Raw genomic sequence first — 23624 nt, forward strand, 5'->3', positions numbered from 1 at the left:
AAACAAACTAAAAGCTAGGGTTTAATATGATATCACTTACATGTGGAATCTAAAATACGGTACAAATGAGCCTATCTACAAAACAGAAACAGACTCATAGACAGAGAGAAAAATATGGTTTAAAAAACAGTAAGAATGGGAAATCTTAGAAGCAAGGGAAGGCAGGAATGTTCAAGACAGGAAATCAGAGAGAGGCCTGGAAGGAGGGGGTTGCTAGCAGACCCGGGCACCACATGAGACTGGGCTCTAGAGACTGTTAAAAGCCGGCCAGTAACAGGTTCCTTTGGTGTCAGCAGTTCTAAGGATTCCAGAAACTTCAGTAGGGATCGACTGGGCTGAGCAACAGGGCAGGGCTGCAGGAGTATAATCTCCCTTCTGACTATGAGGCCCTCAAAAAGCTGAATAAAGTTTACCTTGATTCAACCAGGCCTATCTGCCCCCAACCCCATGCGTGAAGGTGCCCCATACAAACACTCTATTCACATCCTCTGCCTTAACTGCCAATGCCTGAAATTCCTTTAAACAAGGAGAGAAAACATTTTCAATCCACATTCAAAGGAAAAATGACAACAATGCAACAGTCTGGCTAAGATAATACTGAGCTTAAATAAGTTTCAGTTAATCACCCTACCAAGGGGGACCCCTTTGGAGGAGGAGGGAGGAACTAATGGTTTACTGAGGCCGACTAAGTGTTGTACTGTCCACAGACAGTACGTGGGTTTAAATCAATGTGTGTAATTTCCAATGTTGTAATCTATATACATTTATTGAATGACTTAAGAAACAAACCTAAGTAGATCATCTATCGGACCTTCCCCTGTGTTCACAGAGGGAGAAGCTAAAAGTAAAAAGAGCATCAGATCACCATCACCCAGGGATAAAAATCATAGAAGAGAGAAAAGGAAAAGAGCTGAGGACACAGTAGCGGAGAAACTATACATTTCCACACTAACTCAAATCATGTTTACTCTCCCATGAAAAAAGAAAAATGAGAAGCAATACAGACCAGTGGTTAAAATTACTGGAGCCAGACTGGGTTTAAATCCTAGCTTTGCCACTTACCAGTTATGTGACACTGGGTAAATGACTTCACTTCTCTGTGCCTCAGTATCTTCATCCCTAAAATGGGTAACTACACCTATTTCATTGGGTTATTGTGAGAATCAAATGAGTTAATATAAGTAAAGTGCTTAGAACAGTACCATAGTAAATGCAATTTAAATATTAACTGCAATTTGTAATACTATGAGTATTATTCTTACTATGATCTGAGGTATCTGGCCTGAATCTGTTAACTCAGGAAGTCCTATCATTATACAGAAGTACCCTGTTCTCAGCAGACTCACTAATGGGAGTATTTCTATAAACAAGGGCCATCAGCAGAGAAGAGGTGTGTTAGTACAGAAAACTCCTGATTACCTGGGGAATAATTAAATAGATGTTAGGTACCAGACTCCTCATTCCTCTGCTAGTTTTTTCTGGTTAATAAGTTATTCTTTTTTCATAACGTGAGGGGTGAGAGGAGGTGTCAAAAGTGAGACAAGGTTTCTGATGGTGACGACCTCCTCACGAGAACATGCCTCTCGCAAAGGTTCTCCTTCATCCCTCTCCAGAAGAGGAGAAGAGGAAACACAAGAAGAAGCGCCTGGTGCAGAGCCCCAATTCCTATTTCATGGATGTGAAATGCCCAGGATACTATAAAATCACCACCGTCTTTAGCCGTGCGCAAACAGTGGTTTTGTGTGTTGGCTGCTCTACCGTCCTCTGCCAGCCTACAGGAGGAAAAGCAAGGCTTACAGAAGGGTGCTCCTTCAGACGGAAGCAGCACTAAAAGCCCCGGGAATCAAGATGAATGGGAAAACATCCCAATAAACACATTTTGGATACGTCCAAAAAAAAAGAGACAAATGGGATTTCCCTGGTGGCACAGTGGTTAAGAATCCGCCTGCCAATGCAGAGGACATGGGTTCCATCCCTGGTCCGGGAAGATCCCACATGCAGCAGAGCAACTAAGTCCGTGCACCACAACTACTGAGCCTGCACTCTAGAGCCCACGAGCCACAACTACTGAGCCCACGTGCTGCAACTACTGAAGCCCGCGCACCTAGAGTCCATACTCCTCAACAAGAGAAGCCACGGCAATGAGAAGCACACGCACCACAACGAAGAGTAGCCCCTGCAGGCCACAACTAGAGAAAGCCCATGCACAGCAATGAAGACCCAACACAGCCAAAAATAAAATAAATCAATTTATTTAAAAAAAAAAATGAGGGCTTTCCTGGTGGCGCAGTGGTTGAGAGTCCTCCTGCCGATGCAGGGGACACGGGTTCGTGCCCCGGTCCGGGAAGATCCCACATGCCGCAGAGCGGCTGGGCCCGTGAGCCATGGCCGCTGAGCCTGTGCTCCGCAACGGGAGAGGCCACAACAGTGAGAGGCCTGCGTACCGCCAAAAAAAAAAAAAAAAGAGAGAGACAAAGCATAAACTAGTGCATTCTGATCATGCTGCCAGTTCAAATGACTTGGCTGGTGGAGAACATGGCAACACTAGCTTAGATAAAACTTTCAGATACACTCCATGCCTTATACAACAAGGGACTGAGACCAAGAGGAACTTGGAACAAGCATTCACAATAAAATCCTATGATCTCACACCTTAAAACTTAGAGGAGAGTTTGCTACACTGAGGTGTGTATGGTGAACATCAGACAAGCTTCACTTTCCTAAATCAAAGTTTGGGCTTTGGTTTTTAGGAAAAGTTATTTAGAAATAGGACCACAGAGAATATATCTCAGACAACATGAAAACAAGAAGAAGGAAATTTTTCTAATACAGGAAGAAATGGATGAAGAAATAGAAAATTAATTGGCGGCAGGAGAGGCACGCTTTCAATTTTATTTTATAGAGACTATATATATAGTGTGTTTATTCTGATAGGTTGTCTCTCACAGATACTTGCTCTTATTGATTCACAAAGAAAAAAAAAATTGGGGACCTCTGAACGCTTAAGACTGATTTTTGAGAGGTATTCTATTTACCAAGAAGAAAGAAGAAAGAAACACAGTGAACACACACTATTTATCAGGCAGAAGCAAGGCATTTTATACCCATTATCTCAGTTCATGCTCATAATAACCCTGTGAATACATACGAGAAAAGCGAAGCAAAGAGAAACAAGTAAATTGCTCCAAAGTAACACTACCTAGAAATGACGGAATAAACTCAGGACTGTTTTGATCCGAAGCTCATGGATGCTCTGTGTACTTCACTTACTGCCTAAGGCATGACAGACAGATCTTTTAATATCCACTTGCCTGAATGTTAATGTCTGCCCACAGAAGTAAGTGGGAGCGCTGGAGTAGAGAACACCGGACGATTCAGCATCATTCCGAAGCGCTATGTTTCTTCGACTGCTCAGACTGTACCCCTCAAAGCCAGCTGTCCACTCTTTTTAAAAAGCAAAGATATTGTAAATTGTTAGAATCTTTTGGGGAATATCTTCAACACAGGCACATTAAATAAAACTTGGAAGTGGAAGACGCTACTTAGGGTTCATGGGCAAGTTCAATGAAAGGAAAAATTCAGTGACAGGGTGTCATGGTCAATCCTACCAATCACAAGAAAGATTTCAGTCTCTTCCTACACATTTTTGGCAAGGAAGATCAAATAAGTGTTATCTCTTACCTAATAAAATCACGTTTGAGCTTATTCCAACCTGATTAAGAAGTAATTAACCGAGTCTTAATCTTTTTTTTTTCTAAATCCTTAAAAAAAGTTATATAGGAGAGGTCAATTTTGGATTGTAAGACTTCTAAGAAAAAGCCTCTATCAAGATATACGTTGAAGGTTTGGGTCGAATGTTGCAGTCTTCTAATGCAATATTTAAACTCTGTGGTTTTAGGGATGCTTATAATCCTGCCTGGCACTATTCGGGGACTCTGAAGATAAGAACGAATGAAAATTTCTCAAAATTCACATGAAGCAATTTGAGCAGGAAGTAAAAGACATATTCCATGTTATTCTCCATCAATTCAGGGTTTATCCTTAGGAAAAAGGGTTGTCAGTGTGCTGCCTTTAGCACAGGATACGTGTACTCATACACAGTTAAGCTTCAGGACTGAGAAGGCAACAGCATACCATGAGGCACCAGCGTGGAATGACCTATCTGGGGGACACTCCAAGGACTCCACTCCTGTCGGCCATCTCCTCGGGCGCAGACTCTGAACTGATAATCAACATTGGGGTCTATGTGCAATACTATGAATTCAGTTTCAGAGCCTACATACACGTCCTCAAAGTGACTGGAAGTACATTTACGGAACTGGAGCCTGTAATCTTGGGCGGTAAAGTCGTCATCCACCTGAGGAGAAAGGCTTTACGTTAGGTAAACGTCAGAGAATAACTTCTCTCAGCATCACTACTTAGGAACTTTGAATGGGAGCATTTGGGGCCAAGCATACAGGTCCACATGCTGAATACAGGTTCTTCTCAGGAAGGTCAGAGGAAACGTGCCATTATTATTTCCCTTGTTTTCCTTATTGAACCATGTGTTTTATAACCCCAGTCTGATATGAAGAAAATGTGCTTCCTCTGAAGCAATGGCATGACTCTAAACAATTAATGCCAAAGATAAGACATTCAAAATTCAAAGACAAGTATCCCAAAACTACATTATTCATATAACCAAGAGAGAGCTAATATCTGAAATATATAAAGGACTCCTTAAAATTAATAGAAGACAGGGCTTCCCTGGTGGCACAGTGGTTAAGAATCCACATGCCGATGCAGGGGACACGGGTTCGTGCCCCGGTCCGGGAAGATCCCACATGCCGCGGAGCGGCTGGGCCCGTGAGCCGTGGCCGCTGAGCCTGCGCGTCTGGAGCCTGTGCTCCGCAACGGGAGAGGCCACAACAGTGAGAGGCCCACATACCGCAAAAAAACAAAAAACAAAAAAAAAAGAAAATAGTTTCCAGAAGCTGACCACCCACCTCTGAATGATGTTATCTGTCAACAGCCGAGACATCATGACTCATCTGGACATGGTTTTTATCTAAAATATGGTAATTCACACGTATAATATGATTAAATATACAAAATTTTTGGCAATGCTAAGAGTGTGAAAAAACCATACTTTAAAACTTTATTTCAGAGGTATTAGTTCAGTGTTGAACAGAAAAATATCCAACACCCAATATTCACTATCACCTTCTGACTTTTCTAATTCTGAACGATCCTCAAGTCACCAAGCGTTAAGTTTGGGAAATATGTCGATACAGAGATTTCATAAAGTACCTTCGAAAGTGTTTTTCCCAACTGGAAGAGCTACCTCAGTTCAGGTTCCCTGTGACCTTAATTGTAAAGCAAAGGGCACTTTTGTTCATGCAGAGAAGAAGACATTCAAAGGCAACTAATAAAAAAAAATCGTAAAGGCCCCCAACTCTCAAATCCATAATGCTGAAGCCATTTCTACAGTCCTGAATTACGTACCTTACACCATCGTACGATGATGCCTCCGGGTTTCTCTATCAATTCTTCTATCTGTACTGGTGGGCGAGACGCTACCGTTCCATGCTTGAAAATATGGTCTTTCACTATGTTAAGAATTGAGTCATCCAACTGAGCAGATAAGCAAGGCACATCAACCAGTAAAGGCACCTCTGGTAAGCTGAGGAAACAAAGCTCATGTGTTTATAAGGCTTTTAACTGAGAGTTAAAAATACAAGGGAGTATAGCCTTGAAAAACTGCAAATCACTATGCTGTACACCTGAAACGTATACAACACTGTAAATCAACTATATCTCAATTTTTTAAAAAATAACAAGGAATATTTTATTTACTTATTTTTGGCCATGCTGCACAGCTTGTGGGATCTTAGTTCTCAGACCAGGGATCAAACCCAGGCCCTCAGCAGTGAAGGCATGGAGTCCTAACCGCTGGACCGCCACGCAATTCCCCAACAAAAAATACTGTAGATCAGTCATATACTGTAACAGTGCAGAAGCCCCCAGTAAATAATGCTAATGGCAGTGGGGGGTTTGCAAGACATTACATTAAAATTCTCTTCCCAAATAAATAAAAGGAACGAGAGAAAATGGGTAGGATCACAATTGTTAAGTTTATAGCAAAAGATCTGGTTTACTGAGCTATGACGCAGGTTTGTTTTAATTGAAGTGTAGTTGATTTACACTGTCGTGTTCATTTCTGCTGTACAGCAGTGATTCAGTTATACATATATATACATTCTTCTTTATATTCTTTTCCCTTATGGTTTATCACAGGATATTGAATATAGTTCCCTGTGCTATACAGTAGGACTTCGTTGTTTGAGCTATGACTTTGTTCAGATTTTTTTAAATTAACAGTTCTCTTACACATTAGGATTGTAGAAAATCGGCAGTAATTCTATACCAGAGATTACAATCACAACTATTTCATACTAGTAATACTGGTAATGGGCAGTGAAAACTTGAGAAATACATTTTCTATATCCCTGAATCCGAATTTTTAACAGGCGAAAAGAAAAAAAGAAAAGCAGACAGCTTAAGCCCAAGAGACACTAACACTTTTACCTGTCCAACTGGATGTGTGAGGCCTTTTTGGTAAAGCTCCACAGTTTTTCATTCTGTTCTCCTACACCACCCAGAATGGCGATCTCACCTACAATCAGGAATAAGAGAACTAGTACAGGGAAAAATGGTCACGTTATAAACTAAGCAACACAACCCGTGTCTAAGTGGGTCTCTGGTTCTCTTGAAAACAATTCTTAAGTGATGTCACAAATTCCCCAAAAGTAAACGTAGAAACTATTTTAGGGACTTCCCTGGTGGCGCAGTGGTTAAGAATCCGCCTGCCAATGCAGGGGACACGGGTTCAAGCCCCTGCCTGGGAAGATCCCACATGCCGTGGAGCAACTAAGCCTGTGCGCCACAACTACTGAGCCTGCGTGCCACAACTACTGTGCCCGCACACCTAGAGCCCGTGCTCCACAACAAAGAGAAGCCACTGTAATGAGGCCCACACACCACAACGAAGAGTAGCCCTCGCTCGTCGCAACTAGAGAAAGCCCGCGTGCAGCAGTGAAGACCCAATGCAGCCAAAAATAAACAAACAAATAAATAAATAAATAAGAAACTATTTTAGAAACGACTTTAAGGTTAAACACAAGAGGAAGGGAGTACACAATGACAACATTCTGCCAGAGATGAAAGATTCTGCTCTACAAATGGAAACTTGGCTTGTCAACCAATTTTATGCAAGGCATAAGTCCCAGGGACCTCTTCCCATCTCCCCTACAGAATCTTTATCAACTCCAATAGGAGTCAGTGCAAATATTATCCTGACACAAGCAATAGGGTGAAGGGTCATATAAAGGAAATATTATATAAAGTCATAAGAAAATGATCAACATCTCTGTCCTTCCACAGCCCTCAAGAACACTACTAGAACTGTTTCCCATCTCAGTATACCCTGGAGTTACTCAAGTGTTTTGAGACCATATGACATGACCTTCCCCCCTTACCAAAAGGAAAACAGACACACTGAACACTGCCTCAAAATCCTAAAAATTTCATAAATAAGTTTTTAATCCCTCGGGAAGGGAGGGGAGGAAAAAGTTTGAAATTTAAAACATTTCTGAAGTATTAAAAAAAAATCAGTTGCTGCCACAAGCATGTATGTGCCTCAAAGGATTTATTTTCTAAAATAAAAACATTGGTCAAGCCTCGTGGTGATTGGTATACACTCCTGACGTGTGCTGAACTGCTGCTGAGTTTGTTTCCAAATGCTAAGCGCCCAGGGAAAGACATTCTGAAGTCTTGCTAAAAATAATTTTCTCAAAGGCACTGTTATTGTCAGTGGCAAATAAACACTTCTCCTTGAAGATAAGACAAAAATATAATTAGTGTGTAAAGATAACATTTGTACTATATTCTAAGTGGGACCAAAATGGGGACTAACTTCCAGCTGGAGTGACAGAGCTGGGAGCCAGCCACGCACACTTTTCATCCTATGCCACTCACAGCACTCATCAAAGAACCAATGGTATTCAGTCTCCTTCCCTGGATCCTTTTTCCTCAGCGCCCTTTTAAATACTGACGTCCCTCAGAGTCCCACCTTCTGTAGCCTTCTCTTCTCATATTGTACACTATCTCTTGATGATTTTACTTATTCCCATGGATTCAGAGGTGACATACACACCATTCACTGCCATATTGACATCTCAAGGTATGATCTCTCTCCTAAGCATCACACCCACATTCCCAACTCCTGGCATCTCCGGCACCTTGAACTAACATACCCCAAACCAACTGTCTAACTACCCACCCTCCCCCTTCACGTTCTGTGTCAGTCAACGGCACAATTCACCGGTCGTCTAAAATCACGCTGGGTTGGGTCATCCTAAATTCTTCTTTCTCCTCCATCCTATAACCAGGCAATCACCAATAATCAACACTTATGGCTCAGTAAGATCACCATTAATTCTATCTCCAAAATATCTTTTTTTTTAATTTTATATTTATTTATTTATTCATTCATTCATTTTTGGCTTTGTTGCTGCACGTGGGCTTTCTCTAGTTGAGGTGAATGAGGGGCTACTCTTCATTGCAGTGCACAGGCTTCTCACTGCGGTGGCTTCTCTTGTTGCAGAGCATGGGTTCTAGGTGCATGGGCTTCAGAAGCTGTGGTGTGTGGGCTCTGTAGTTGTGGCTCACGGGCTCTAGAGCGCAGGCTCAGTAGTTGTGGCGCACGGGCTTCGTTGCTCTGCGGCATGTGGGATCTTCCCGGACCAGGGATGGAACCCATGTCCCCTGCAGTGGCAGGCAGATTCTTAACCACTGCGCCACCAGGGAAGTCCCTCCAAAAAATCTTAAAACCAGCTCTGCTTCATCTTCACCTGTCACCGTCTCCCATCGCTGCCTATCTGACTGCTGCCACAACTTCCTCATCGGTCACTTTTACTTCCTTACAACCTCTAACATAGTCTCCAAACTGTGGGCAGTGTCGTTTTTAAAAAATGCAAATCTGTGTAACTCTGCTGCCTAAAATACTGCATTCAATATCTCCCAGATATGCCATTCACTTTACTCTTGACGTTACTTCTACTTCCAATCGTGCTGTGACCTCCTTTTCTTCCTTTGTCTGCTTGATGAATTTCTTCAAGCCTCGGTGGAACTCCTCCTATAGAAAGCCATCCTACACTCTTCCAGAGGTAAGCGTTTCCCCTTCTGTGCTCCCGTGAGGTCTTAGATCTCTCTCATCGTGTGTGCTTCTCTCACTGGGCTGTGAACCCCAAAGGGCAGAACTTATTACCTTTTTATTTAATGTACCTGACAAAGACCTACAGGAGGGAAGGAGGGGAGGTAGGTAGATGTGGAGACAGGAAGGCAGCAAGGCAAGAACCGAGCATGATTTAACCAAAATAACTGACTAAAGTTAGGGATATAACCAGTGCAATTTCAGGAGTAAACACCAATCCTACTCGTTAATCTCTAAGAAGAATGATGGCATTAAATCCTATAGACCATTGACACTCCGAAAAATATGCAAACAGACTCAAAATGACCGTAAAATCACTGTGTTAACAGAACCATGAGAAAAATCCTTATTTTGTAAATGATTATAATTTACTCCGTATTTTGTAAATGATTATAATTAGTACATTAATTGCATTTACCCTAGGATACCTCACTGTACACCTGTCATCCTGTATCACAAACTGTCCCAAGGTACGCATAGCCTAAGCACCCCACAGGTGGCAGGAAGCCTGCTGGAACCCTGAGACACCAGCAGCGTCAATCTGAATGTGCTGCGTTTAACAGGCTCCCTGGACTCCCCACCTTCTTTTTTTTTTTTTTTTTTTTTTTTGCGGTACGTGGGCCTCTCACTGTTGTGGTCTCTCCCGTTGAGGAGCACAGGCTTCGGACGCGCAGGCTCAGCGGCCATGGCTCACGGGCCCAGCTGCTCCGCGGCATGTGGGATCTTCCCGGACCGGGGCACGAACCCGCATTCCCTGCATTGGCAGGCGGACTCTCAACCACTGCGCCACCAGGGAAGCCCTCCCCACCTTCTTGGACTAAGTCCGCTGCAGTGTTAACTCCATGCTCTATCAGCTTCTGGCAGTCATCTAGTGGTTTAATGGTCTCCTGTTCAATGGTGTCCACCTCTTGCAAAAGGGTCACCAATCGCTCATCCAGGAGCTTCCCAAGGGTTCCTTTCAAATCGTTAAAATGCTGTTTGAGGACATCTCTCGTCTGGGATGCACTCTCTTTGATCTGAAAAGAAACAACATAAAAACTCAGAATCAGAATCTCTAGAAGAGGCTAACCCACAGGCATCACCCCTAATAATCTCAAGGCACTACACAACCATCACCTTCCATTCAATGATAAACCAAATGTGATTCATTTGTGCAAACTGGCAGACTTCCATAGAGTTGGCCTTCAGGTGAGACAGAATGGTCCCATCATTCACAACTATGTCAATCTGGCTAAGTTAATTAAACACATCATGCCTCAATTCCCTTATTTGTCAAATGAGTATAACAATGCTCGCTTCATGGAGTTGCTGCAAGGATTAAATAAAAATAGTCTATGTATTGCACTTGGTAAAATAATGGGCACACTTGTTCTCAATAAATAAATGTTAGAAATAAATATTATCTGCACAAAGTAGTTCTCAGAAATAATACGTTTCAGTACCAAAAAAAATTAAATTAAGAAATTAAAATTCATTTTACTGAAAAGCAATAAAGAAACAGTAGATTAAAAAACCACAATACAGGAACTTCCCTGGTGGCGCAGGGGTTAGGAATCCGCCTGCCAAAGCAGGGGATACAGGTTCGAGCCCTGGTCCGGGAAGATCCCACATGCTGCGGAACAACTAAGCCCGTGCACCACAACTAGTGAGCCTGTGTCCTAGAGCCCACGAGCCACAACTTCTGAGCCCACATACCACAGCTACTTAAGCCCGCGCGCCTAGAGCCCGTGCTCTGCAACTAGAGAAGCCACCGCGATAAGAAGCCTGCGCACCGCAATGAAGACAGAACACAGCCAAATAAATAAATAAATTTATATTAAAAAAAGGAAGAATAGCTATAAAAAAAACACAATACAAAAAAAAAATCACTTCATGGACAACATGCCCTCATTATGGTAAAAGAAAACTAAGAATTTATTCACAATCCAAAAGGTTCAGAGGAGGCAGAAGACAGATGTTCAGGAAAAACACACCTTCTGGGACAATGACTTCATCCTTTTTCAGTCATCGTCCTCTTTGAGAATCTTAATGAGAGGTTTATGAACCTTCTTCCCAGAAAAATGAATAAACCCTACCCAAAAGACATTTATTGAATTTCAGAGATTGCAATTCCCTCAGATCCCAACCATGGCTCACTCAGAGCAGTAATTCTGAAACTTGCTTTGCAGAAGAATCACGTATATACAATTGCATCCTGTTATAGTTTAGATGGCAGGGCTCCATCCCAGAACCAGCTTGGAGAAGGGGCTGAGGGAGCGTATGGGCAGAGTTCTTTTTCACAAGCACACCTGTGACTCTGCAGCCCACACTCTGAGAGACACTACCCTAGGTCCACAGAGCCCATATTAAGAACTGCTGTTCTAGAAGATATAACAGGAAAATCTTTACATCTCACAGATATTCTGAAAACAAGTCAGTTGTCTATATAGACACCGGATTTTTTTTTTAAGAATACAGATAAGATACAATTCACTTTTTCTCACTTAACAGGAAAATTCTAACTATAAGCCAAACATTCAGTTGAATTAAAGCAAACTCATACTTTACTTTGCAGATATTATATTAGTTTCCTAAGACATGTTATGTTTACTACCCTAACCCTTTGCTAACTTGATCTTAGCAAGAGCATTTGACATCCCAGAAAAATACACCAAGAACATATCAAAATATGGATAAAGTACAATATTTCAACAGTTAATAGAGAAATTTAGAAAACTTTCTATTCTCTAACACTAAAATTAAAAACAATACAAAACTGTTGTCCAGAAATGTTCACAACCATGTAAAAACAAAAGATGCCCACGTCTAAGGACTACAAAGAAACACAGGGGAAAAAAAATGGTTTGATTGGCTGGGGTGAGGAGATCACAGAAACAATTTTTTTCCCCTTTTGACATTAATGTAAGTTATGATGGTATATGTGTGGTAAGTGAAAGAATTTCTTAAATCATAAAGAAAAAGAGAAATCCTAATTTAAGTTTAATTGTTAACTAATCTCTGTAAAGTTACTAGAGAACTTCTAAACCCAAGACGAAGTTTAAAAAAAATCAGGGGGCGGGTATATTCAAAATCTCCTTGATCTGGTGCACCACCAACTGTGGGATCCTTGAGAATCAGGCCCTAACATACATAGCACCTAGCAAATAAATGTTCAATGAAATTAAGTTAATCGTGTATGTTTTTAAGACCTTTTAAAAAGAACCAGGAAAAGAATGCCTTATGATTTTGATATATCTCACCTGGAATATTGTTAGAAATGCAAAATCTCAGGCCCCACCCAGAATTACTGGATCAGAAGCTGCATCGGTAACAAGATCCCCAGGTGATTCATACCGGCCTTAGAGATACCAGAGTAAATGAAGACAATGTGTTGGCGCACCCTCACCACCGGGAGGAAATTCTGCAGTCGAGCGCTGTACCAGTGAGGTCCTATCTCCCTCTTCAGCGGACACCGCACACACAGGAAGTGCATTAGTTAGGTAAAGTCAATTTCCTCTTTAGGAAGAATTCAAAAGCTCCTTCAACTGCTGCAGAGCTCCACTACGTTTTGTTTTTGTTTCAGAACCTCAGAAAAAAAGGAAGTGTGTGAGCACAAAGCAGTGAGAGGGCCAGCGAAGGGAGAATACATTTCCAAATCCACCTCCCGCAATTTCATTATAAATTTGACTCCTTTTTGTTCATAGATTCCCGACCACTGCTGTTCCAAACTTGACACTACCTTGGCATCATTTTCTTCTCCCTGAAACAGTTCATAATTCAAAGCCACAGCCACCTTTAATTGAATCATGTAACTAATCAAGTTCATTCGCTTGGCTTTTAATAAAACTAATTTTAAAATGCAAACTTTGCTGCTGAGTGAATTTCTTCATATTTGAGGTGGTACCATGGTCCATTGAGTGTTATAGCTCACTCAACCTTCCCAACAACACTGAGAGGTAGGTCTGTATTGTCTACGTTGAAGAAAGTAAAGCTCAAGGAAGTCAAATAACTTCCCCACGGCTTCCCAGTGCCAGAAACAGTGCGACTCCAAGGACCATGGTCTGTCCACTACACCAAGCTGGTTAGTGCTTACAGACCCCATTTTAAAGCATTCCCATAAACCGGTAAATTATGTATTGGATGAAGACATTTCCTGCTGCAATGTGTATTTCTTGTCCTTGCATAAAGAATCATGTGGTAGATTCCATATATGTGTCAGCATATGGTATCTGTCTTTCTCTTTCTGACTTACTTCACTCTGTATGACAGACTCTAGGACCATCCACCTCACTACAAATAACTCAATTTCATTTCTTTTCATGGCTAAGTAATATTCCATTGGATATATGTGCCACATCTTCTTTATCCATTCATCTGTCGATGGACACTTAGGTTGCTTCCATGTCCTGGCTACTGTAAATAGTGCTGCAGTGAACACTGGGGTGCATGTCTTTCTGAATTACGAATTTTCTCAGGGTATATGCCCAGTAGTGGGACTGCTGGGTCATATAGTAGTTCTATTTTTATTTTTTTAAGGAACCTCCATACTGCTCTCCATAGTGGCTGTATCAATTTACATTCCCACCAACAGTACAAGGGAGGGAGATGCCAAGAGGGAGGGAATATATGTATACATATAGCTGATACACTTTGTTATACAGCAGAAACTAACACAACATTGTAAAGCAATTATACTCCAATAAAGATGTTAAAAAAAAAATGTGGTAGACAACCACTCAGGGCAAAACAACTGTGATGGTTTGTAACAAAGTAAATTTAAGAAAAATACAAATGATACACAACTCAAGGTCTCAGAAGGGAAACTGTAATATACATTGTTTATGTTGATTAACAATATTCAGGGGCTTCCCTGGTGGTGCAGTGGTTGAGAATCTGCCTGCCAATGCAGGGGACACGGGTTCGAGCCCTGGTCTGGGAAGATCCCACATGCTGCGGAGCAACTAGGCCCGTGAGCCACAACAGCTGAGCCTGCGCATCTGGAGCCTGTGCTCCGCAACAAGAGAGGCTGCGATAGTGAGAGGCCCATGCACCGCGATGAAGAGTGGCTCCCGCTTGCCACAACTAGAGAAAGCCCTCATACAGAAACTAAGACCCAATACAGCAAAAAAAAATTAATTAATAAAAACTCCTATCCCCAACATAAAAAAAAACAAAACAAAAAAAAAACAACAATATTCAGAACGAATTTTCTACTAAAACCTCTCCTGTAACAGACCATTAAATCTTATTTACAAAGTTTCCACTGCAGTTGACTCTAATTCCAAAGCAACTGTATTTTTAAAGTTTTAACATGAGGATAAGTTCTCAAAATGCCAAAAAGTCATCAAGATTATACATCAATACTAAGCCATGCAAAAGCCTAGAAAATATATACTTCACAGCCCTCCAAGACAACAGTGACTGATATTTTCTAGAGTTTAGCTACTAAAATGTCATAAAACCTACCTAGAATCTGATTTAAGACACCTCTGGTCTTAAGTGGCAATATACAGTTGCTCTATCTATAACACAACATAACATGTGTGTGTTTCAGGAAATTAAGTAACTGGAATCTCCTCTACCTCCTCTGAAACATGCATTTTCATGACTTTATAGAAGAAAAGAATTTTTATCCTCCAAGGGTAATCTAAGAATTTATTTTCCCAATTGTTTTGCTTACAGGAAACTAAAACTATTTTAAAATTAGAGACTGTCTTTACACACTATTAGCTAACAAGAACATAGGGCAAAAATAAAAGACAAAGATAAAAAATAGTCAATTGAAATTGAAGAAGCTAACCAAAATGTTTCTTCTCAGTTCATATGAAATGTACTGCATTAGCTATGTGTCTTCACACTGACACCAAGATATTAGTCATTAAAAATAAAATGGCAATAATAACAATACAACAGCAGCTCCCACCTAGTGAACACCTACTGTGTACCAGGAACTTATACCCATGGTCTCATTTAAATTCTACCACAATCCGATGAAAAGCTAGTCAAGTGGCAGGAAATCTGAACTGTCTGCTTCGTGTATGGACTCATATGTGCTGCTACATTTCCTTCTTGTCTCTTACAGTTAGGCTTTCTGTTTTTTTAAAAAATATTCATTTATTTATTTGGCTGCACTGGGTCTTAGTTGCAGTATGCAGGATCTAGTTCCCTGACCAGGGATCAAACCCGGGCCCCTGCATTGGCAGCGTGGAGTCTTAACCACTGGACTACCAAGGAAGTCCCTACAGTTATGTTTTTTTAAAACATACTTATTAAAACTTTCAAGGGCTTCCCTGGTGGCGCAGTGGTTGAGAGTCCGCCTGCCGATGCAGGGGACACGGGTTCGTGCCCCGGTCTGGGAGGATTCCACATGCCGCGGAGCGGCTGGGCCCGTGAGCCATGGCCGCTGAGCCTGTGCGTCCGGAGCCTGTGCTCCATAACGGGAGAGGCCACAACAGTGAGAGGCCCGCGTACCGCAAAAAAAAAAAAAAAAAAACTTTCAAAAAGAAAATCTTGATTATATTACTTGGTAGTCTGTTACATTAATGGCCCCAATGAACCAGGAACCATGCCTTGTGGTACTCATATCCTCATGCAGACCTCTCCCCTGGACAGGAGGCTGGGCTGGTGACTAGCAATGCAGTCACATGTGCATCGTTATAGAGTGGAACTGAGCTGTGCCAGCTCCAGGCCTCAGCCTTAAGGCTACCTGGCAACTTCTACTTCTGCACTGCAAGAATTCCTGAGCCACTGTGTAAGAAGCACGGCTATCGGGGCTTCCCTGGTGGCGCAGTGGTTAAGAATCTGCCTGCCAATGCAGGGGACACGGGTTCAAGCCCTGGTCCAGGAAGATCCCACATGCCGTGGAGCAACTAAGCCCGTGCACCACAAGTACTGAGCCTGTGCTCTAGAGCCCGCGAGCCACAACTCCTGAAGCCCGTGCGCCTAGAGCCCGTGCTCCACAATGAGAGAAGCCACCGCAACGAGAAGCCCGCGCACCGCAATGAAGAGTAGCTCCCACTCAACACAACTAGAGAAAGCCCGCGTGCAGCAACAAAGACCCAACGCAGCCAAAAATAAATTAATTAATCTAAAAAAAAAAAAGAAGCATGGCTATCTTTCTTGCGAGAACAAGTGGAAGGGGGAGAAGAGTGAGAGGGGTGGGAGGAAGAGTGTGGGAGGGAGAGAGCTTGGCATCCAGGCTCAGCCATGCCAGCATTCCAACTGAGTCCTGCTACTACTTAAGGCTCCACACAGGTAAGTAAATGTTCTATCTTGAACATTCCAGCCTCAGCTGCCATCTGACTGCAATTACATGAGAGCTGCCAGCAAAATCAGAACTGCCCAACTGAGCCCTGGTTAATCCCCCGAACACTAAGCAAATTGTTGCCTTTTAAGCCATTATGCTTTGGCATAGTTTATTATGTAGTGACAAATAACCAAATCATGATAAAACAAATGTTTAATTCTTGCTTATCTGCATTAGTGAATAGGGTGCCTATAATCAAGACGACGAACAATCTAAAAAGAATGTCTGCAAAATCACACCCACAACATTCATAAAGGCATTCATTCTATATTTATTGAGGTCTAGTGCCAGGAACTGGGGTTATAAAGATGAATAAGGCATGATCCTGACCTCAAAAAACTATCATTCTAGTAAAGGAGACAGTTGCATGCACATGTAACTATAGTAAAACGTATTAAGTCCTTATGTAAGTGAGACAGCCACAAACCCATCAGAGCTCAAAAAGGTCATTCTGCTGGGAAAGAGAGTAGGAGACATTTAAAGAATAAGTTACCAGTTGGAGAAGTCGGGGAGGTCACCTTGAATAATAATAATATTTGGTGGCATTATTTCTATGGCTAGTATTTATTAAGCAGTTCATATGTCCCAGGCATCGTGCTAAACGTTTTACATATATTTCTCATTTTAATTCCCACACTGGCCAAGTAAAGTAGGTACTATCCTTATCTACATTGTACAGATAGGGAAGTGAGGAATCAGGAAAGTTAAGTTTCTCAAGGTCTCACACCTAATAGGGGCAAATGCAAAAAAAGTAAAATAACTGCAAATATAAATGATTCATGGATACCCCTCAAAAATAAAAGCCTGTCCCAGGAATTCCCTGGTGGTCCAGCGGTTAGGACTCGGCGCTTTCACTGCCAGGGCCCAGGGGCCCGGGTTCGATCCGTGGTTGGGGAACTAAGACCCCACAAGTCATGCAGTGTGGCCAAAAAAATTTAAAAATAAAAATTAAAAAAAGTCTGCCCTACATTTGTTTGGCTTTAGATCACAAATTAGCCATATTATTTACCAGGTTTCTAGTAATAAGAACAGTTCTTCTCTATCAAATTTAAATTTACATTACACTCTATATTGAAAAAAAAAATTCTACACAGAGAGAAACTGGGTTCCTCTGTGACACTCACACACTTTTTGAGGTTAACATTATAGATTCTGAATGCTTGTTTAAATTCTCATTTATATGCTACATTTCAAGTGAGGTTTGGACTCAACAAGCAGCTTTCAGAGTGTCGTGTTTAAAGACAATTTGTGAAAAGACTTAAAAAAGGATGACTGAAAAGCCAATGTAAATATGTGGTTTTTGCACACAAATATATGTGCAGCCTTTTTTTTTCCCTTGGTAGTTGATTTAGTGTTGCTTCTAGAGCTTTGCTTCCAGTATTTTGGCATATTTGAGTCAATACATATTCAGCCTACCACCAACAAATGCTCCGTAAGTACCTATGTAATAGACTATTCACCTCTGCATTAAAAATTAGACTGTACGTGGGAAATCTTTCATAATGCTTATGATATAATGCTAACCAAAAGAAAACAACAAATATAAAGTTGCATATACAGCAGTCTTTCAATTTGGCAAAATAATATGTCTAGAAGGATACACCAAAATGCTAACAGTGGTTGTCTGTAAGGAGTAGAATTATGGGTGATTTTCAGATTATTTCATCTGTTCTTGGTTTTCCCCAGCTCCAGATTTAACCTTTTCTTAGGACACTATAATAGGGGCATTTTAAGTACTACTGCAGTAACAGATTATTTTCAAACAGATTTTTTGGACTGTTTTGAAAACGGGTAACAGAAGGGGAAGTGGGAGATAAAAGAAGCAATAACAGCTTTCTTTTCTTTGCTGAGCTACTAAGACTTCCTGCCCTGGTTTTCTGAAATAACTTTTTCCCCCCACTGAGTTCTCTATCTGTTCCAGTCTTTAACTAGTATGCTACGTGTTTTCAAATCCTGTGAGAATAATGATCTATGGAGAACCTGGTATTGTACATTAGGAATATCAAAGTTCCTAATAAGATCTTCAAAAAATTATCTGAAATCAACTATTAAAAAATTGAAAACAAAATACTATGAGAGGGCTTCCCTGGTGACGCAGTGGTTGAGGATCCACCTGCCAAGGCAGGGGACACAGGTTCGAGCCCTGGTCTGAGAAGATCCCACATGCTGCGGAGCAACTAAGCCCATGCGCCACAACTACTGAGCCTGCGCTCTAGAGCCTGCGAGCCACAACTACTGAGGCCTGCGTGCCTAGAGCCCGTGCTCCGCAATAAGAGAACCACTGCAATGAGAAGCCCGGGCACCGCAATGAAGGGTAGCCCCCGCTCGCTCCAACTAGAAAAAGTCCAGGTGCAGCAACGAAGACTCAACGCAGCCAAAAATAAAAATAAATAAAATAAATAAATTTTAAAAAAATACTATGAGAGACAAATTGTCACAATACAGATGTTAAGACACGCTAGGGCAAGTGCTGGCTTGAGATCGTCAATTATTCACTTGTCTGTCACTGCATAATTATCTAAACCCATGCTATTTCAAACAGCATTTTAATCTTGAGGATAAACCACAGCAGTTTACAACAACACACCTACGGTTCAGGATAAACTACAGAAATTGGTAGAGCGCTGATGAAGAGTTAATGGTATCCTCTAAGGCACTGTGCCTCTATTTTTAATGTGCATACACATCACACCTGATGATGATTCACCAGGTCTAGGGGGCGCCTGATTCCTGCATTCTTCACAAGCTCTCAGGTCAGGATGACCCTGCTGCGGTCGTGGACCACACTTGTAGTAGCAACGATCAAAGGGACACCACTGCCCAGAGCTGGGCAGGGTCCTTGCCAGTGTCTTAATTAGGCACCAGGATCTGGCCCTTTACTCTGAAAGAGCAGAGACATGCTCTTGTCAACGCCCCTACAGACACTGAATCACACTAATTAAAGGCACATGAAGGCCAACAGTTCATTTTAGAGTAAATTATAACTGTACACAGACTAGAATATTGGTATTTCTTACTGTTGGCACCTCCAGTACCTCAAACTAATCCTCCTTTGATAATGTACAAACATGGAGTTTCTGGACCTGCAAGGCTTGAAGACTAGGTCCTGGACAGTGGCAATGTCATCAAACTAGTGTCACTCTTTGAGGCATATCTGACTGGCCAGCTGACACACTACGTGACATCCTGATCAGCTATCTCTACTTACAAGAAGCAGGAAAGTCAACCTGTAGAAGTCAACAAGGGATGAACAACACAATGGAACTGAAATCTAAAAATGAATACACAAGAATTTAGATTTCTCCTATTTGTTTTGTTTTTAGGTTTTAGAGTCTGATGACTAGCCACCAAAGGAAAGAGTAAATCTGTGAGAGCAATGCTGTTTCCCTACCCACAGTATTTCTAGGACCTAGAAGTACCTCTGACCCACAGAACGCACCCAGTGCATATTTATTGAGTAAATGAACAAATGAGTATTTAAGGAGGGTTGAAGTTAATTTCTTTGGTATTTACATCTTAATACCAAGGATTCCAGGGAGCTATACAGAACTATTCCTAATGATTTCAACATCAGTTACTCCAGGCTGACTGTAAAGATTATCTGATTTCCTGAAGACAATGAACATCTCTCTAGTCTTTAACGTATTCAAACAGTAAGAGTTACAGACTACCCTTCATTCCTACACAGAACTTCCTTTTCTCTGAAGACAGAGGGTAGGGCTTAAACTTAACCACAAGAAGAGAAACTGCTACATGCTGCCAGTTGTTTTTCACACTAAAAGATTGACAGTAAAAAAACTCTTGTTCCTTCTAAATTTTCGTAGCCATGATTTCCTAACAGGAGGCAAATTTCATGAGAGATGTTTAAAGGGTAAGAAACAAAAGCAAAGATAAAAAGTATGCCAAGAGTTCTTGAAAAGGTTAAACGAAGAGTTACCACACGACCCAGCAATCCCTAAGTACTAAAAGAACTGAAAACATGTCTACACGAAAACTTGTACATGAATGTTCACACCAAGATTATTCATAAGAGCCAAAAAGTGAAAATAACCCAAATATCTATCAGTTGATGAATGGATAAATAAAATGTGGTATATCCACACAACAAATATTATGCAGCCACAAAAAGGACTAAAGTACAGCTACATGCTACCTCATGGGTGAACCCTGAAAACATTATGCCTAAGTCAAAGAAGCCAGCCACAAGGGGCCACAGACAGTATGGTTCCAGTTATATGACATGTCCAAAACTGGCAAATCCAAATAGAGACAGAGAGTAGTTTAGTGGTTATCGGGGGCTGGAAGAGTGACAGCTAACAGGTACCGGATTTCTTTTTGGGGTGATGAAAATGTTCTGGAATTAGTGGTGACGGCTGCACAACTTTGCAAATACACTAAAACTGCTGAATTGTACATTTTAAGGTATGAATTTATGGTATGTAAATTACATATCCATTTTTTAAAAAAATCCTATGCCAAAAGGAAACAAAATCGGCAAGTAAAAAATATATACAAAGGGAGCATCTTTCCTCTCTGCTCTCTCATCCTTCCCTGATACAAAATCTTTGACTGAAAAGCCATATATTTTATGTAGTTATTCTGAAAATGACTGGAACCCTAAAAATATCCTAAACACTAAACAAAAGCAGCTGCTTATTTTGATAACATTTTTGTAACACTGACCTTCCTTAAAATGCAAGCTGACAGAGGACTTATTCTACAAACCCAAACGTGTACAACCCACTGGAATTAGCTTTGAGGAAGAATTAAAGCTTTTAGAACTAGAAGCTGTTGTAACTGGCACCGGCACAAAACACACTTCAGTTCACAACAGTATGACATTACTCAGTCTAGTCCGAAGGCAATGTCATTAAGAACCTAAGCTAATGGATGTTCTCTTAGTGTCTTCTGTTTCAAGCACAAGACAATGGTCCTCAAAAACAAAACAAAACCCCATACCAAACTCCACTAAGTTATAGGAAAGTATGTTCTGTCTTTAAATTTTTGGACATAGAATTTAAAAGAATGTAGGTTTGGAAACAATACTAAACCATTCAGGATGAGATCATACTAAATTGTTTTAATGTGTTCAATATCACACGAGAAAGTAATAAGCACTTCTCCCAGGTGATAAGCTCATTCATTTAGTATCACCTCTGTTTCTTAATCCTTGATGCAGTTAAACAATAGTCTCATTCATATATGACATCTTAATTGGCTGCAACATTAATCATATAATAAGAGATACTTTAATCTCTTTTTAAATATGCCCTAGATTTAGAACCTCTATTTCAAAACAGCAGAAGGAATAACGCAGGTGTTTTCAAGTGGAAATCAAAATGAATATATTGGAAGACCTTAAAAAGCATTCGTCAAATCAGGATCACCATATCTAGATCTTGCTCCCAGATGTGCTACTAAACTACAAAAGATGCCTGGCCTACATTTAAAATCTACAAGGATTTTTAAATGTATAAAACCTAAAGCATGTTGAGTATCCTTAATGATGAGAATATCCAAGGGCACTATTCTACCAGTTGTAATTTTCAGATTCCGTGCAGCATGGGAGTTACTAGGATGACAATATATATTAATAACAAAAGTGATGTTGAAAAATCCCACTCACTCAAATGATTCCACTCAAACGGAATCCCACGGACTCAAAAAGCACTTATTAAGCACCTGAATTAATAGTAGCTTGAGGATTATCTGTCCTCCTGCACATTGGCAGTGGGTTATATCTTTTTCTGTATATGTTCCAGGGTGTAGAGAAACCATGTGGCGTTCCTTTATCTTTGATAACCAGGTCCCCATGGAGCAGATAACTGCCGTCACTTAAAAGTATATTTAGCTTCTCCTTTCAACACTTCTCTCTTTAAATCTGTTTTTCCATTTCCCTACACTTTTGTATCCCATCCCCCAGAGGCTTCATTTTCCTTCTTTTGCCCTTCCAACATAGCTTCACCTTAAAATCCAAACTCTCTAGAATGGGATCCCGCTACATGATTTTTTAATGCATTCAAGATCATATGAGATACTAAATACTACTTTGACATCACTTCCATTCATTTAGTGTTAACGTTACTACTCCTCCACTCCTCTGTCTCTCCTTAGTACATCCCTTCCACTGTCCATTCCGCCTCCACTTTGAGCTCTCCCCAAGTCACTGCTACACATTTTCCTAACGCTCTCTAAAATCGCTCTCCATCCACAAGGTAGGTTTTCCAAAGAATCTCCACCTCCCCCAACTCTCTCAATCTTCACTACCCTCTGTGACGCCCTCGGTTTTTGCTCTGGTCCCTCACTCCCCCCAACCTCGGACCCCATCGCATCCCCGACACCGCCCCACACAGCTTAGGGTACTCCCCTCACACTCTCCCTCGATCCCCCAAATTTGCCCCTTCCTCTTAAGACCCCCCGTCCCCCTCCCCCACCCCCCACCCCCCCGCAGAACCCACCTCCCCATTCCCAGACCCTGCCAGGTCTCCCGAACCTTCAGAGACGCTTCCCTCCTCCCTTCAGAGTTTCCGGACACTCCCGCCCCTCGCAGCCCTCCGTGCCCTCGCCCATCGCCTGGCACCCCGCGCCCTCCCTGGGGCCCACAGCGCCCCTGCGGGCGCGGCCCTCCGACCTGCCTCCGCGCCTCCCGCAGCCCCTGCAGCCTCTGGCCTAGCTCCCGCCGGTAGCTCTGCGCCGCCTCCACGCTCTCGCGGGCCTCCTGCAGCAGCAGCTCGGGCTCCAGCTCCATCGTCCCCTCGTCCGGCCGCGCGGCCGGCGGCTGCGGGCGCGGCTCCCAACTGTCCCGGGCGCCGCCGAGCGGCCCCGAGCGGCCAAGCGCAGGCGGAAGCACCGCCCCGCCCCGCCCCACGGCGGCCTTGATTGACAGCAGCGCTCAACGTGCGTCCGGGGCCGGGAGCCTCTCGCGCTGCAGGCCCAGCTGGTCTCAGCTCAGCTCCCAAGCAGCACCTGCCAGTGATGCTTCCTCGGGGCACGCACGGAGCTAGGGAAAGATTAATGACTACACCTCACGAAGTGCTTCCCACACCTTATCTTATTCTGGCCTCACTACGAGGCCTCCTTGCACCT

The 23624-nt window shown here is 42.1% G+C and overlaps 2 protein-coding genes across 2 annotated transcripts in view; one reads left to right on the forward strand and one right to left on the reverse strand.

Annotated features, from left to right (window-relative positions):
* The window catches only part of CRLF3 (cytokine receptor like factor 3), a 37515-nt gene extending 14166 nt beyond the window's left edge, over nucleotides 1-23349 (reverse strand). The window contains exons 1-6 of the mRNA XM_060135878.1: nucleotides 23170-23349; nucleotides 10062-10269; nucleotides 6568-6655; nucleotides 5485-5662; nucleotides 4135-4357; nucleotides 3312-3444 (exon numbers count right to left, since the gene is read on the reverse strand). Of these exons, the coding sequence (XP_059991861.1) occupies nucleotides 3312-3444; nucleotides 4135-4357; nucleotides 5485-5662; nucleotides 6568-6655; nucleotides 10062-10269; nucleotides 23170-23286 (947 nt within the window). The 5' untranslated portion in view covers nucleotides 23287-23349. The remainder of the gene's footprint in view (nucleotides 1-3311; nucleotides 3445-4134; nucleotides 4358-5484; nucleotides 5663-6567; nucleotides 6656-10061; nucleotides 10270-23169) is intronic.
* On the forward strand, nucleotides 1560-1886 carry LOC132510885 (small ribosomal subunit protein eS27-like). Its single transcript, XM_060133371.1, has one exon. The coding sequence runs from the start codon at nucleotides 1577-1579 to the stop codon at nucleotides 1829-1831; it is 255 nt and encodes an 84-aa protein (XP_059989354.1). The 5' UTR covers nucleotides 1560-1576; the 3' UTR covers nucleotides 1832-1886.
* Nucleotides 23350-23624: the final 275 nt, after the last annotated feature.

This window comes from Lagenorhynchus albirostris, chromosome 20 (genome assembly GCF_949774975.1).
Source record: "Lagenorhynchus albirostris chromosome 20, mLagAlb1.1, whole genome shotgun sequence".
Lineage (NCBI taxonomy): Eukaryota > Metazoa > Chordata > Mammalia > Artiodactyla > Delphinidae > Lagenorhynchus > Lagenorhynchus albirostris.

Coding starts and splice junctions, on each gene's coding strand:
- LOC132510885 (XM_060133371.1), top strand. CDS start 1,577: ATGCCTCTCGCAAAGGTTCTCCTTCATCCCTCTCCAGAAGAGGAGAAG.